At 40.5% G+C, this 15,612-nt stretch overlaps 1 protein-coding gene across 1 annotated transcript; it reads right to left on the bottom strand.

The window, feature by feature from the left end:
• Positions 1-8,751: 8,751 nt before the first annotated feature.
• LOC136781518 (piggyBac transposable element-derived protein 4-like) lies at positions 8,752-9,438 on the bottom strand. Its single transcript, XM_066740406.1, has one exon. The coding sequence runs from the start codon at positions 9,436-9,438 to the stop codon at positions 8,752-8,754; it is 687 nt and encodes a 228-aa protein (XP_066596503.1).
• Between the last annotated feature and the right edge of the window lie 6,174 nt (positions 9,439-15,612).

The following is a 15,612-nucleotide window of genomic DNA, read 5'->3' as shown; positions in this document are numbered from 1 at the left end:
CCAGGCACTCACTGGGTTGCCCACGTTAAATGCAATAATCTTGTAAAGTATTTCGATTCTTTCGGTAATCTGAAACCACAGACTGAACTTGTTCGGTACTTTGGTCTGCTTAGTACAATTTATTACAATCATGACCAATATCAGTCGTATGATACGAGCATTTGTGGTCAGTTGTGCGTTAAATTTCTAAGAGAACATACGAAATGTCTTTAACATATACGCTATAAGAACATGGTCATGTATTGGAATCAAATTTTTTCCCTCCGATCAATCTGGACGACGGTCACTATGAGCTGGGACTCGTAGATTTTCAAAGTTTCTACTCGATCGCCAATGTAGATGAGACCAATAATAATTTTCACTTTGGTAAAAATAAACTAATAACCATATGTTCGAGATCGGGAGGAGCAAAAATGTTGAGAAGTAGATTCCACATTTTCTGCTATATCTCCCTTTCTCTCTTGCGCTCAGAGTGACGGCTAGACCCTCAGCGTCTAGCTGCTCACTTTGTCTCTATCTCTCCGCGGCGCGCTTGCACGTCTTCTGGCCATGGCGCGTCGCGGCCGCGATAGCGACACTACTTGCGCGCTTGGCCACTAGGTGGCCAGCGCCCGCAGCAGCTCTCTCGCTGGCAAGTTTACTGTCGCGTAATTACTTAGATGGGTCCTTGATTAGGACCCATCGCAGCCAAACCAGCTCAGCAGCAGCTTTAACAGCAGCAGCAACCGAGCACCGCTGATAATTTTTGACGCCTTATCGGCAACCTCCGCCTTCCGGCATCACCGCCTACGGCATTTATTGACGCCTCTACGGCAGCGCCTCCACCAGGCCATCCAAGAGCGCCTCCACCGGCGAACTCATCGGGTCGAATACTTGGTAAGTATCACCCAACCACCCACCGCCTACCAAGAGGGGACTACCCCTCTGTGGCAATCTCCTCCGTCCTAAGGGAGATTTCTCCGGGGACTTCCCGGGAGAAATTAAACACTCTCCTTCCCCTCCACACTGCCTCCGAGGACTACCTTGGACCCAGTGTTCCGAATCTCAAATCCAGGGCTCTCGAAAGAGTCGGGTAGTGGGAGGGGTAGACTCACCATAGGGGTTGGGGTGGCTCAGAGCCACTGAAACTCGTGGAAAGGCGGCTGCGGGGTAAGGGGACTTCCCCTTCCCTAACACCTCTTCTCCACCTTTGCTTCCTCCTATGGCTGCGGATTTGTCTGGGGAATACCCCAGGGAAATTGTCCGGTCAGGGAGTTTTGTTGTCGGCGTACTTTCCTGGGGAATTTTAGTTCTTAGAGTTCTTGGGAATCTTCTGAGAAAGAAATTCCCTGGAATTTAACGAGGGCAAATTCCCTAGGAATTCGATATATTTAAGTCTCGAGGTCTTCTTTGTATATATTTGTACAATTTGTATATTATTTATTTATATAAATAAAGATTCCTTTTTCCTGTAAATCGTCTTTGAAACTTTTATTTTCGAGAGAAAACCGGCCCATCTGACCACAGGACTGGAAACTACTTGGACACTGTTTCGCACACCATACCTACAGGCTGTTATGAGTTGGGTGCGATAAATGAATACTTGCGTATGCGGTTGGAGTTACCATATGATCATAATGTTATTATTCTGCGTGCCAATAATAAGACACTTAACAGTGAAATAATGTGTAAATATTCTATTGATTTTATAAAAATTAATAATATTGGTTCTCTGCTAAGATTTTCATCGGACCGCGTTATCCTACCAAACACTTGGGCTGAATCGGACGAAACTGTGAATATTTTAAAAGTAAATATTCTACCTATCGAATATAATATTACCGCTGGTGCATATAAGAACGGTAGGCCAGGACATGTCATCCACAAATGTTTCCCAAGCGTTCCACCAGGCTATAAAATCTCGGAAACACCGAAAAACGTTATTTACTTGCCAGTCATTGCAAGGGTAATCGATCGTCTCACATTACGTATTCTCGATCAAGACAATCGTCCTGTAAATTTTGGAAGTGAAGAGATCACCATACGGTTACACATTAGAAAATGTTGATTTACAAGAATATTAATGATTATAAACAATCATTACTTGATGAACCAATCAGTCAATCAGCTGCAGTTGAATTGAATACATCATCATGATCATCATCATTACAGAGTAATATTGAAATAATAAAATTGGAATTGATAATAAGAAAGTGCTAACGAGAAAAAATATAGATTTTCTACACTCATTGGGTTTGACTGTGAAGAAAAAAAATCATGGATCCGGTGAACGTTACCGCACAGCCTGCGTACGACAACCGCATCACTAAATTGGAAATACATGCTTACAATCCGTATGCGAATGCATCATTAGGAAATAGCGATGAAATTCTTATCCTAATACAACAGCAAGATTTGATTCTTTTGCCCAGTGGCAGTTACCTCCAAATAGAGGAGAAGCTGATTGATGGTACTTGTGCGAAACAGTGTCCAAGTAGGCTCCAAACCTGTGGTCGGATGGGAAGGTTCTTTCTGAAGATAAAATGTTCAGAGACAATTTAAAAAAGGGAAAAGAGTCTTTATTTAAATAAATAAATGTACGAAAATTTACAAAATATATAAAAAACTGCGATACTTAAATATATCGAATTCCTAGGGAATTTGCCCCCGTCAAATTCAAGGGAATTACTTTCTCAGAAGATCCCCAAGAACTCTAGGAACGAAAACTCCCCAGGAAGGAACGCGGAGCAATAAACTCCCAAACTGGACAATTTCCCTGAGGTATTCCCCAGACAAATCACCAGCTACAGGAGGAAGCAAGGGTGGTTTAGGGAAGGGGAAATCCCCTTACCCCGCAGCCTCCCTCTCTCCGAGCTCTAGTGGCTCCGAGCCACCCCAACCCCTAGGGTGAATCTACCCCTCCCCATTACCCGACTCTTGCGAGAGCCCTGGATTCAAGGGTAGGGAACACTGGGTCCAAGGTAGTCCTCGGAGGCAGTGTGGTAGGGGAAGGAGAGGGTTGAATTTCTCCCGGGAAGTCCCCGGAGAAATCTCCCTTAGGAGGGAAGAGAGTGCCGCAGAGGGGAAGTCCCCTCTTGGAAGGCGGTGGGTGGTTGGGTGATACTTACCAAAGATCGACCCGTCGAGTTCGCCAGTGGAGGCGCTGCCACTGAGGCGTCAAAAAAGAAGAAGCCGAGAAGGCGACAAAAACTGCCGCTGTTGCTGCTGCTACGCGGCTGTCGAGCAAGTTTGGGGTGCGATGAGTCCTTATTAAGGACCCATCTAAGTAATTACGCGACACTAATCTTGCCAGCGAGAGAGCTGCTGCGGGCGCTGGCCATCTAGTGGCCAAGCGCGCAAGTAGTGTCGCGTCGCGGCCGCGACGCGCCAGGGCCAGAAGACGCGCAAGCGCGCCGCGGAGAGATAAAGACAGATAGAGCGGGTAGACGCTGTTAGTCTAGCCGTATACTGTGAGCGCAAGAGAGAAAGGGAGATATAGGAGAAAATGTGGAACCCACAAAAAAACACTTTCGTGTTAAAAAAAGACGGCAAATAATTGAAAGTGATTCCACTGAACAAAATAACCTATAAGACCAAACATTTTTTAAACTCAAATGTTACTTTAAAAATTTCTAGGTAAATATATTTCCACACATCAAACATCAATAATTTCACAATAAAAAATAATACATTAAAAACGAAATATTGCAGAAAAAGAATTTTAGACAAAAATATCTGAAAAAATACTTTACAGTTAAATATTTCAGAAAAGGAAGTAGTTCTTCTGGTTGCTTAATAAATATATCTGGCAACATAAAGCATGAAGATCAAATAAATTAGGCAAGTAAGTCGATCAATCGGCAACATAAAGTATTGAGATCACATAAATTCATGCAAATAAATGAATGAATAATTAATTATTATATAATTTTTATATACGTACACAGTGGGAAGTTGAACCGTGTGTGGTTTCAACTACAGTGTAGTATCTCATTTTCCAAGTTAAATTACAGAGTGAAGCTAGCTGAACCACCCACGATTCAATTCCCTACTGTGTACTACATGCCCGGACGGGCCGACATTTTTCCATTTCACACCTCTTTCTGCTACAACTAGCATGTAAACAATTCTCCACTCCAAAATGGCGAATGTGTCTCATTTTTCGTATTCATCTATTGGTAACGGACCATTTCATGTTGGCACTACATGATATTGACCAATCAGCGCTCTCACAAACCATCATCCTGAGCGCTATAGTCAACTAACACGAATCTCCTATATGCCGCCGTTAGAAAAACGCCCTGTATATTGCAGCCGAACGCGCTATAATTGCGGCCAAAATTTAGTGAAATGGTGTTTTATACGCAGCCGTGGTGCTAATATTGTTGAACATGTTAAGATCTTTTTACCCATGATAACAACTTTCAACATTTATAAAAGCAGTCGTTAAAGATACGAATAACGTCATACTGAATTAATTAAATTTCCTCAAAGAATATGATAAACGTACCTTTTGAATTTCTGGGCCATGTTTTCTTTTGAACGATATGATCGTTCGCATATATCCATGATTTATCCTTACGTATCATAGACGTATAATGACCAGTTGCAGCATCCTTGCCGTCATGGAAAATCGCACAATTTACTTTATAAACTTTATCACCCATTTTTAATTTCTTAATAGGTATACCTTTAATGTTTCAGTTTTTAAGAACAATCCAATCTTTAACGTTTTCTATATTTTCAGTTTTGGTATTATATAATGATAATTTAACAATCAGAACTTTGTTAGTAACTGTACTAGCAATTTTTTGCTGAAGTTCTAAGGAACTCATGCAATTACTGAACATAGAATTCAATAGTTTTTTTCCACTTGAAGAAGTTGCTCTGAATTATTTCTTTCATGTGCTCCAAGAATTACTTTTGCATAATTTTTTGGGAATTAACAAACTCTTCATACCATCAAATAGCGTAAGTAATAAAATATTATTATAAGATAGGGTAATATCTGTATGACAACATGAAGTACTACATTTGTCCGTTTTTGTTAGATAATGTTGCACAACGCGATTCAAGCAACTTAATTTATCACACAGAACAGTGATTAAATCACCAGCATCATACTGCCGCTTTCCAACAAATTGGATTTCAGCATATTGTCTAATATCAATATTTTCTAAAGATTTATCAAAAGTTTCTGTAAGCAAAAATAAAAGATTTTAGATCATTGTCTGCTCCTATACGAAATAGTACACTTCTAATTGAATAACAATTTACAATGCATTGTATAACTGCATTTGTGTATGAAGAAATATAATCACGTTTCATTATTCCTTTTATGTATTAATCAATATCATTTACATATACAGCAATTAATGACAAATTTAGATGATAAAAGTTATACTTATTACTACAACCTTCTATCCTCATTAAAATTAGTCACCAAAAATTTTCGTAAGTTATAATTTTTCATCTGCATATCTTTACGCAAATATGTGACAGCTTAGTCAATTTTCCACCATTGTAGATGCCCCTTCTTCTTTCTACGATAACCTGTAAATAAGATAAATTTATAATATAAAAAAATGCTATTTAAGAGAAAATTGGTTTGAATTAAAATTGGATACGTATAATACAATTTTCCTTTCAATTGTTACTTTGCTACTGAAACTTCATCTCAAACATAATAGTACCCAAGCTGACTATTTAAATATTTATACACAACAATTAATGACAATTTTAAATGATGAAAGATCTATTTATTACTTAAACCTTGTATCTTCAATAATTATAGGCACCAACAGTTTACGTATGTTAAAATTTTTTTCTGCATACATTTATGCAAATATTTGAGAGTTTACCCAATTTTCCACTATTCTAGATGCTCCTTCATCTTTCTGACATATCCTGTAAATAAGACAAATTTATTTTATAAATAATGCTACTTAAGAGAAAATTGGTTTGAATTAAAACTGGATATGTACGTATTATACAATATAATTTTCCTTTTAATTGTTGCTTTGCTACATAAAGCTCATCTCAAACATAATTGAATAATTTTATAATATCCACAAATGGCTCATACTCAACATACAGCTGCTGGATACAAATTATTTCTACTCTTTTTTCCATTCGGATGCTTTTTGTTGCATTATTTAAGAATATATTGCCTGGTAATCATTTTAAAAGAATATAATAACAATACAAGAGGCTATGAACCGAAAATGTGATAATATTTAAATTTCCACTACCTGCAAGTCACAAATTAAATTGAAATAAGTATCTCAATATTATTGTATTAGAGTTTATTGATAAGCACCATATATCACTATATACCAAACAGAATTCTCCAACATAATCTGAAATTGATACAAAAAAATATATCTGTAAAAACATGAATATGTATTTATAAATTTTAATATTTTTGTCTTACAATTTTATAGATCTTATGCAGTGTAAAATACCAGGCCTCTTTTTAGTCGAAATCTAAATTTATCATCCTCCGTAGCATTGTCTAACTGAATGATTTTCTAATATCCATAAATGGCTCATACTCTACATAATCAGCTACTGGATACAATTTGATAACTTCTACTTTATTTTCCCATTCCGATACTTGTTGTTGCATTTTTGAAGAATATATTACCTGCCAATCATTTTATAAGAATATAATAACAATAGCTTAAAATATATGTTGGTATATGACTGCATATAAGTATATAAAAGTACTTATATAGATTCAATTTTTAAACATACGTACAAACCAAGTTATGGCAAATTTATATGATGAAAGAAGATTTATTTTGTTAATACAACCTTCTAACCTCATTGAAATTAGTCACAAACAGTTACTGTATGTCAAATTATTCTTTCTGTCTACCTTTATATATATATCATTCTCATCGATCTTCGATTATTCCAACTATTTCTTGCATATTTCCAAAACAATCTGCTATTTAGGAAACAATAATAATATTCACTAACATATATAACAGAAAGACTAAGACTGAATTAAATCTAAATATTAATTGTTAAATGTTATTTACCTTCTAATTTGTCCATCGTAATCCATTATATCTGATTTAAATAATCTGAGTAAGCTTGAAGTATATGCTGGTATATAACTGCGTATATAAATATATAAAAATATCTAGATTCAATTTTTAAACATACGTACAAACCAAGTTATGGCAAATTTAAATGATGAAAGAAGATATATTTATTAATACAACCTTCTAAGCTCATTAAAATTATAAGTCACAAAAGATCAATGTATGTTTAATTCTTGTTTCTGCATACCTTTATATATGTAATCTGTTCAATCTGCCATTCGTTCATCTGCTTTCTGCATTTTGCTAACACAATCTGTAATTTTGAAAACACATACTATAATAATAATATTGATAAACACATTTAATATTAAAACTGAGTAAATAAAAATCAGATATTGAAAAATGTTATTTAGTTTTTAGTTTGTTCTTCAAGATGCATTGAAACTAACCTAAATAATCTGCGTATTAAGGGTTATAGACTATACCACAACTATTTTCCTTGTTTTGGCATCATTTTGTTACCAATTACTTTATTAATTGGAATGTGGTGAGCGTTTATAAACGCATGGTTTTCTATTAGTCACTCTATTTCCTGTAACCCATAAAACAAAGAAATCACAAAGTACCATTGCTCAAATATTTAAATATTTGTTCTAACAAATAATACTTATCAAATTGTTTTCTGGATCACTGCCATATAATTGATGCATCCAAATTTTAACTATGAATTCACGTGGAAAACTCACGTGCGGATTATACTAACAAAACGAACACTTCGATGGATACTACATATACGTCGCGCCTGCGTTGCGGCCATATTGGAATCTGTTTCACACCTATAGCACGAACACATTCGGACTATATCGGAAGAGTGGTGGAGAAGGACAGAAGATGCCGTTGATAGGCTTCTAATGTGAAAGAGTGAGACTTCCGAGCGAGAAAACAATTTTCGGTCGGAATAAGAAGAAAAGCTGAAACTAAAATAGCTGATCGTAATTGCTCAATCTTGATATCTCAGCATTGAGTGTACCGATTTAGACGTTTGTAGTCTCATTCGAAAGCTTATAATTGATTTATATAATGAAAGTTTCATTAAAATTTTCATTAAATGAACCGATCGGAAAATATATCCATCGGAAGAATCGAGTGGTATAGTTTGGTTCAATCTTCGCGTAAAAGTAAGTAGTGTCGCGCGGCTCGTATTTTTTTAATTACTTGCCGCGTAACACTACCGTGTTACTTGATCTACTTCTCAGCATTTTTGCTCCTCCCGATCTCGAACAGTACTTGTGCTGCTACTACACCTTTGACGGATAAAGTTATGCTCGACGCTAATTCCATGGCATTTTTGTTCGATGAAATACGTTATGAGTTGAACGGTATTGAGATTGATCGGTGCAAAAACGTTAGTATCACTACCAGTATGAAGAATCTTATATCTTTAACCCATTTGCATCATACAGAAAAGTGAAAAATTCGTTCTTATCACCAAACATTTTTTTTATTGTATTTAAATAAAAATGTTTTCAAATGTTAAAAATAAAAGCAATATTACATAAATAAAGAAATTTTACTTCATAATAGATTAGTAATTATGAGAGGAATGAAATCTAATTATTTTGCACAACATGATAATGCTTGAAATGATCAATGCATAATGCCACATGGCAATTATCACATTGATAAAATGTATCTTTTCTTTTTTTTTCTGATAAACAAACTACACAGCGTTTGCGAGCTTTCTTTGATGAATTCGTTTCAAGAAGGATTGGAAAATGTTGACCCCTAAATCTTCCTGGCAATGATAAACATGGTGTAATTGTTCTTTTTTTTGTTGGGTATTGATTTTAGGTATATTTTTTTCAAGTATTTCTTCCGCTAATTTTTGTTTGAACACGTGGAATGTTCTGTCCTTATAAATTGTTTTGTAAACAATATAACTGTTCAAAAGAATCATGTCCAGACAATAAAAAAACTCCTTTTTATACACCTTGTGATAACGTCGCATAGTGTGAAATTTACTGAGAAGTTGATCTCCTCCGTCAACTCCGCCCATGTTTTTGTTATAGCCTAAAACAACTGTTGGTTTTATAACATTTTCTTTAGTTTTGTAATTTTGTTTCCCTGAATCAGAAAATTGTACATTATGCATTGTTGATAGCATGTTGACATCTTTTTTGTCTTTCCACTTTATTGCGGAAATATTTTTACATTGTAGTATAGCTGCTTCACCTCGTTTTAATTTCTTACTTTCTAAGGCTTTAGGCATATGTTTTCTATTTTTTCTCACCGTGCCACAAACATTTGTTTTTAATTTATACAATTTATTATATAAATCAGGTGAGCTATACCAGTTATCAATATATAAACAATGCCCTTTTTCCAACAAGTTACTTTCCTTCATCATATCTAGAACAATTTTCGTGCTAGCTAGCCCCTTTTTACACTTATCCTTTCCTACATAAACCCTGAAATTATGTATATATTGTTACGCGGCAAAAATCCCTAGTGGATAAAACTCGCCGCGTAGAGCAAAATGCTGCTTACTCTACGAAAGGTTATTTGGGGAGCGATACGATACAGCCAAAAACCTATACGCGATGATGCCTACGTCTTTCTCCAAATACTCTAAATCAACTCTATGAACGGTATGTTGGGCGCCAGGTCCACATAGACCAGTTTTCTCTATATTACGTTACTCTCGGCATCCTTCATCTGTGCGATATAGCGATCTTTTCCCCAAAATGCTGGGCTAGCTCGGTCCCGATCTGGATAATGGAGAGGGGTCTGGTTAGGAGAGGCTTTCGATAAGGCGGGGACGATAATCCTTAACCAAAGAGGGAAAATACGATTAAAGGACAAGTCATGATTTACCTAGGAAAACTCTGAGGTTTATTCACCAAATAAGCTATTTACAACGATCGATAACACCTCAGATTTAAATCGTAAGAGCTAAAAGTCGAAATTCGTAAATCGATTGGCCCGCCACTTTCTATCACACCTTATGATAAATTCTCAACGGATTACAAGCGTCAGGTAGAGGTACAGGAAGAGGATACAACTCACTTTAGAGAAAAAGGTGGTGAATATTGCCTATGATCACGGCCAATCACCTATACCGACAAACTAACATACGCGAATATTTACTCCAACAGAACTCTAACAATCTCACACGCCTCAACAGCGGAGAACTTATTCTTCAAGAGGGAAGTGAGCTGGAGACGGAATTGATGCCCGGCGACACTCAATCTTGGGCTATCAATCCGTTAAACGATACAAAAACTCGGGCAATTTCGTCCCGGAAAACTCTATAAAGATATCGAAAATTATGCCGAGCCTACAATAGGCAGGCCTCGACGCGCGACACCGCCAACGACAAATAACTAAAACAATAAGGAAGATAATTCGCTTTTCTCCAGTTTACTTCCCGACAATCTACTAAAATAACTCTTCAATGTATCGGTATTGAATTCCGGGCCATGATCCTACGCAAAGCTAAAATTAAAGGCTTTCTATCAACTACGAGAGATGACTCGATATAACACAAATTAAGCATTTACTGGCATGGTCGACCCGAGGGAGGCACTCACCGATCCGCTCAATTCTTCCGGCTTCGATACCTCAAACTCTTCCTCTCGAATACGGCCGCTTTCCTCAGGACAACGGTGGTCCGATAGATTCAACCAGGCTCCTGGAGACAGTCGTCGGTCAGGTTCGGGGGGGGCTCCAGATTCACTTCGGATTCCAACAAGGGCCAAATTTCGACTGCGATAGCGGTACAGTGATCTCGGTACCTCTCGATCATCCCCACCTAGTCATTAATAGGCTCGGATATCGATCGGATCACCGAAGATTCACGAGGATCCGCGGTATCGGGCGATCCTCTTCTCTAGCTCTCTTCTCTTTTCTCGTCGTCAGGCGGAAGTTCCGTCCTGAACGACTCCAAATATTGTGGTTGGCGGTAGCGGGAGCGGTAGTCCTAGGCTGAGGCTGCTTCGTAATCAATTGTCGATAGATGTTCTCCGCGAGGGCGGCTAGGCGATAATTACTCCATCCGGATATGATCCTTCGTTATATTCGGCGTACCTTACGTTAACTCAGGCCTAGTTGGCATAGCACAGCGACCTATAGAGCTTCTCTTCTAGCCCCAATCTGGTTGAGTTGGGATGCGACGACTATCGGGAGTCCGGAAAGCGAGAGGGCGAAGCTGAAGGGTCTTTGGGTGACGATCCTGGTGATGCCGGTGTCCTTCCTTGAGGTGGCAGAGGAATAGGAGAGCGGAGAGGCAAGGCCCCACCCTCCGGTTGACACGCCGTACAAGCGATTACAAATTAAAAGCCGCGCTAGGTGCGAAAAGAAAACCGAGAAGCGCAACGCGATATATACCCAACTACTACCGTGTCTTATAGCTATAACCCGGGACGATATATATATATCAAATAGAAGTGACCTCTGACCTTTGTTAGTGGTGGGGTTCCTTAGCGACCCTGGAGTCTCCCCCGACCTTGGTGCTGAAAAGCTTAGTCTACCATGCTCATAAAATTTCTTATTTGCCTACTTCCAGCTTAATTTAGAAATAGTCAATCTCGAGGGTGCATTCGAGAGTGAGAGGAGGATTCCATCAATTATGTTTGTGACGCAGCCAAGACGCCTAGATTTGGCCACGTCACAACTCCCCCCTCCTTGTGATGGGAGACCGAACTTAGGCTCTCCCTCCCTTCGACCAGCCAGCAACGATAGTGTACAGGATCGGTAGTGCGGGCGAGGGATGTCGTACGGAAGTCAACGAGACAGAAAAACGATAGGAGAGAATGGAGGGATATATTAGTAGAAGAGATCGGATGGAAGGTGAATTCGTAATTAGGACGGGAGAGGGAACACAGGTTAACGAAGGAAAACCAATCGAGTTTAATTTTTTTTTTTTTTTTTTTTTTATTGCCAAGTTTGTCATGAACAATGAATAAGAGGTTATACAGGGAATGCGTTATGCCGGTATCAAAACATTAACTAACATAAGTCGGATGGCTATATCCGGTTTGGACATAAAGAACGTAAACAACAGAGAAAAAAAAAAGTACGTAGTAAACCCTAAGACGGAGTCAGGCATTTAGAAGGCTAGGAAGGATCGGAATAGATTCAATCGTGGAACTTAAAAAAAAATAATAAAGAAAAATAAATGAAACACTGTCATCTCGAATAGGGTGATCCTTCTTCCTTCCCTCGCTTCTTGGGATAGTGGCCTGGAACTTCTTCAGCGACTTATACATAATAGTCGAGCGGCGACGCCCTGATTGAGTCCACCTGGGGCCGGGTATCCTCCCCCTCGAAATAGGCTTTCCGAACCTCTGACTGGGAGGCCCATTCGTCCCCGCAACGAGAGCATTCTCTAAGATTAACCCCAGGTTTGCCACACCGGTAGCAGAACCTTCTGCGTTTTTCCAGGCACTGACTATAGGTATGTCCTATGGTGCCGCAGTTGTGACAAGCCCGGTCATCGTGGCCTCTGGATGAACGCGAGGGTGTGCGGAGTTTTGAGCTCTTCTCCTTAGCCTGGGGGGCAGTTGCCAGTGGCGGTAGGTCCACGGTAAGAGTGTCGATATCGGTAACGGTCTGAACTCCCACTTCTCGGGTTGAGGGTCCCAGGTTAGACGATTCGGTATTCGTTGCGGCGTCAGAGGTCCCCTTGGTATTTTCTTGACGGATTTCCGTCTGCTCGGTCTCCTCCTTGTTTATGTGGGTGGCTGGGGGAGCGCCCTTGGCGAACAATGTAGAGGTGGTAGTCTCTGGGGCAGTAGGTCCTTGATCGTCCAGGGGCCAACTGTGGTACGGCTCGGGAAAGTACCCTGGCGCTTCTTGGGATCGACGGTAACGGTTCAGGGACTCCTCCACCGCTTGAGCAAATCCAGGGCGACGGAGTAATGTGTGGATGGCGGGTAAGAAGTCGGCCAGAGGTTCGAGGATGGTGGCCTCTTGGTTGCGGAGAGGCATGATGTTACTTGTGGAAATGGACGGACTTCACTTTCCCTCTAATTGGGCAGGCACGATGGCGAAGTTGGATTATACTGACCCTCGGAAGGAAGTGGAAGGACGATAACACTATGGCTGGGGCGATATTGATACGGCCACTTTCGAGGTTTAATAATGACTTATACTCGTCATTCGTACTCGTCCGAACTATTGCTAGGGAATGCAGAGTACGAAGGCTCGCGAGCATCCCCACTCCCTAAATTTTACGTTCGGATCTCGATCTAACTCACGAGTGATCCCGAATGTTGGCGACGTTGTTCGATTCTCGTTCCAGGCTCTCCCTATCTCTCTGTTATTGTAGCGCTCTTCACCGTGTTTCCGCGAATCCTTATGTTTTGGTTGACGCCATCGGTAGCGATGGCTATCGACCAACAGTGAGTACGAACAAGTAGGATCCCGTCATCGAACTTCAGTGGACAACTAGTGATAGGTTTCGACCGACGGTGGGCATGAACAAATGACCGTACCTGTCTGGAACTATATATCGGGGTCGACTAGGGGTAGTATAGTAAGGAGATCTCCCCACTTCATAGCTGAAGGGGTGGCAAACAGACATATATGGGTAGTTTTTTTTTTTTTTTTTTTTTTAAATTCATAGAGCTACAAATCCCTGTCTTTTATATAACTATATCAAGAAGAAGCATTACAAGTTACGCCAGCGTTAGTTAAACAGCTAAACTAGACTGGCCGCAAACAGCTGAACATAGTGTGAACATCTTATTATTTTTATTTATAACCCCTTCGAATTGACGGTTAGATCACCGGTGGGATGATGAGGTATCGTATCGCGTTCCACATAAAGAAGAGAGAGCGAGACGGAAGGAGTTAAGAGGGAGGGATATAGATTTTAACGTCCACTACATGTGTTCTCACGCGTTTTTGACCGTCGAGACTCTCAACCTCGTAAACGGTAGGTGATAGAATTTTAATGACGCGATAGGGACCATGGTATTTCGGGAATAATTTGGCGGCTACTCGATCTTCACCCGACGATAATTTGCGAGTTTTGGTCAAGAGTAGGTCACCAATTTTTAAACGAAGGTCCCGTCGATGAACATTATAACGTTGAGCAGTTTTGTCAAAGGTTTCTTCTAATTTCAACGCTACTCGCTCCTGTAAGTCGCGCATACGTTTTACCCGCTGTCTCCATCGAGTGGTATCGATATCGGTGGGTGAAAGAGGATCTAGGTCGTCGATCTCGGCGTATCGGTAATGACGAATGGGTACGGGTTCTCGCCCTAAATTCAGGAAAGCCGGCGTTACCCCCGTAGCCGTGTGCCAGGCAGTATTGTACGCGAAGCGAAAATCGGAAAGATGTACATCCCAATTGCGGTGGTTTTCCCCTAAAAAGGAAACGATCATAGTCTTCAAGACTCGGTTGGTTCGCTCCACGGGATTGGCTTCGGGTCTATACGGAGGAGTTGTCGAACGTACGAGGCGGTATTCGGAGCACACTTCTTTCATGATTTTATTAACAAATTCGGTTCCGTTATCCGAATGGAGGACCCTTGGTGCCCCCCAACGCGAAAGTATCAATTCGTGGAAGGACTCTTTGACCTTCGCTCCGGTAGCGGTACGCAATGGACAGCACTCTATCCATTTTGTAAATAGGTCTTGAAAAACGATAATATACACGAATCCGCGAGCGCTTTTCGGTAACGGTCCCATTAGGTCGACAGCCACGATATCCCAGGGCATTTCCGCTATTCTACGTCCCATAAGCCCTTTTGGCGGTTGCTGCTCGACCTTGCATCTCTGACAGGTATCGCAGCACCTCACAAAAGTCACAATGTCGCGATACATACCGGGCCAGAAATAGCGAGTTGTGAGACGGTGGTAGGTCTTTTCAATGCCAAGATGCCCAGCTTGCGGCAACGAATGGGCATTGTTTATGGCTTCCTGACGAATGTCTTGTGGTAAGACCAACTTCCACGGCTGAAGATCTTCCAATTCGGCATCGGTATCGGACCGTGGTCGGTAATAGTACATTTTTCCCTTGTACAGCTGATAATTCGGGAGTTTTTCCGGCGTTTCGGTCAGGATCGAACGGCGTTTATTATACCACTCGTCCCCGGCATCAGCGAAATTATCTGGTTCGGATACGAGGATGGGCCCGTTGGGTTCGTTAGCGGCAACGAGAGAGTCGTCGATAGAGGGGGGGGAATCATTGGCTTGGCTGCGAGTGATCGCATGAAGGTGTTCCAAAGAAGAGCCGGAAGAACGACAGAGATTCGGCGGTACGCAGAGCGGAACGTACTCGTTGGCCACTAATTTCGAATCGGACTCATCGGGGGACTCATAGAGGGCGGAATCGGTGTCGTTCGGAAAAGCGAGAATTATGTTCGCCAAATCGGGATTGGGTGGTTCGATAGCGGTAGAATCGTCAGTTTCTCCTTCGAATGGCTCATACATCCTTGACAGAGCATCCGGCACCAAATTTAAGGAGCCCTTCCGATACATCACGTCAAAATTATACTGCATAAGATCGAGTGACCACCTGGCGAGTCGACCAGTCGGATCTTTGAGATTTTGCAGCCATCGCAAACTGCTGTGG

The sequence above is a fragment of the Prorops nasuta genome, unplaced genomic scaffold (genome assembly GCF_024137725.1).
Source record: "Prorops nasuta isolate Cenicafe-Biocafe unplaced genomic scaffold, Cenicafe_Pnas_1.2 PNAS00023, whole genome shotgun sequence".
Classification (NCBI taxonomy): Eukaryota; Metazoa; Arthropoda; class Insecta; order Hymenoptera; family Bethylidae; genus Prorops; species Prorops nasuta.
Note: the sequence above shows the minus strand (reverse complement) of the source record. Positions and strands in the feature narration are given on the sequence as shown.

Coding starts and splice junctions, on each gene's coding strand:
- LOC136781518 (XM_066740406.1), bottom strand. CDS start 9,438: ATGATGAAGGAAAGTAACTTGTTGGAAAAAGGGCATTGTTTATATATT.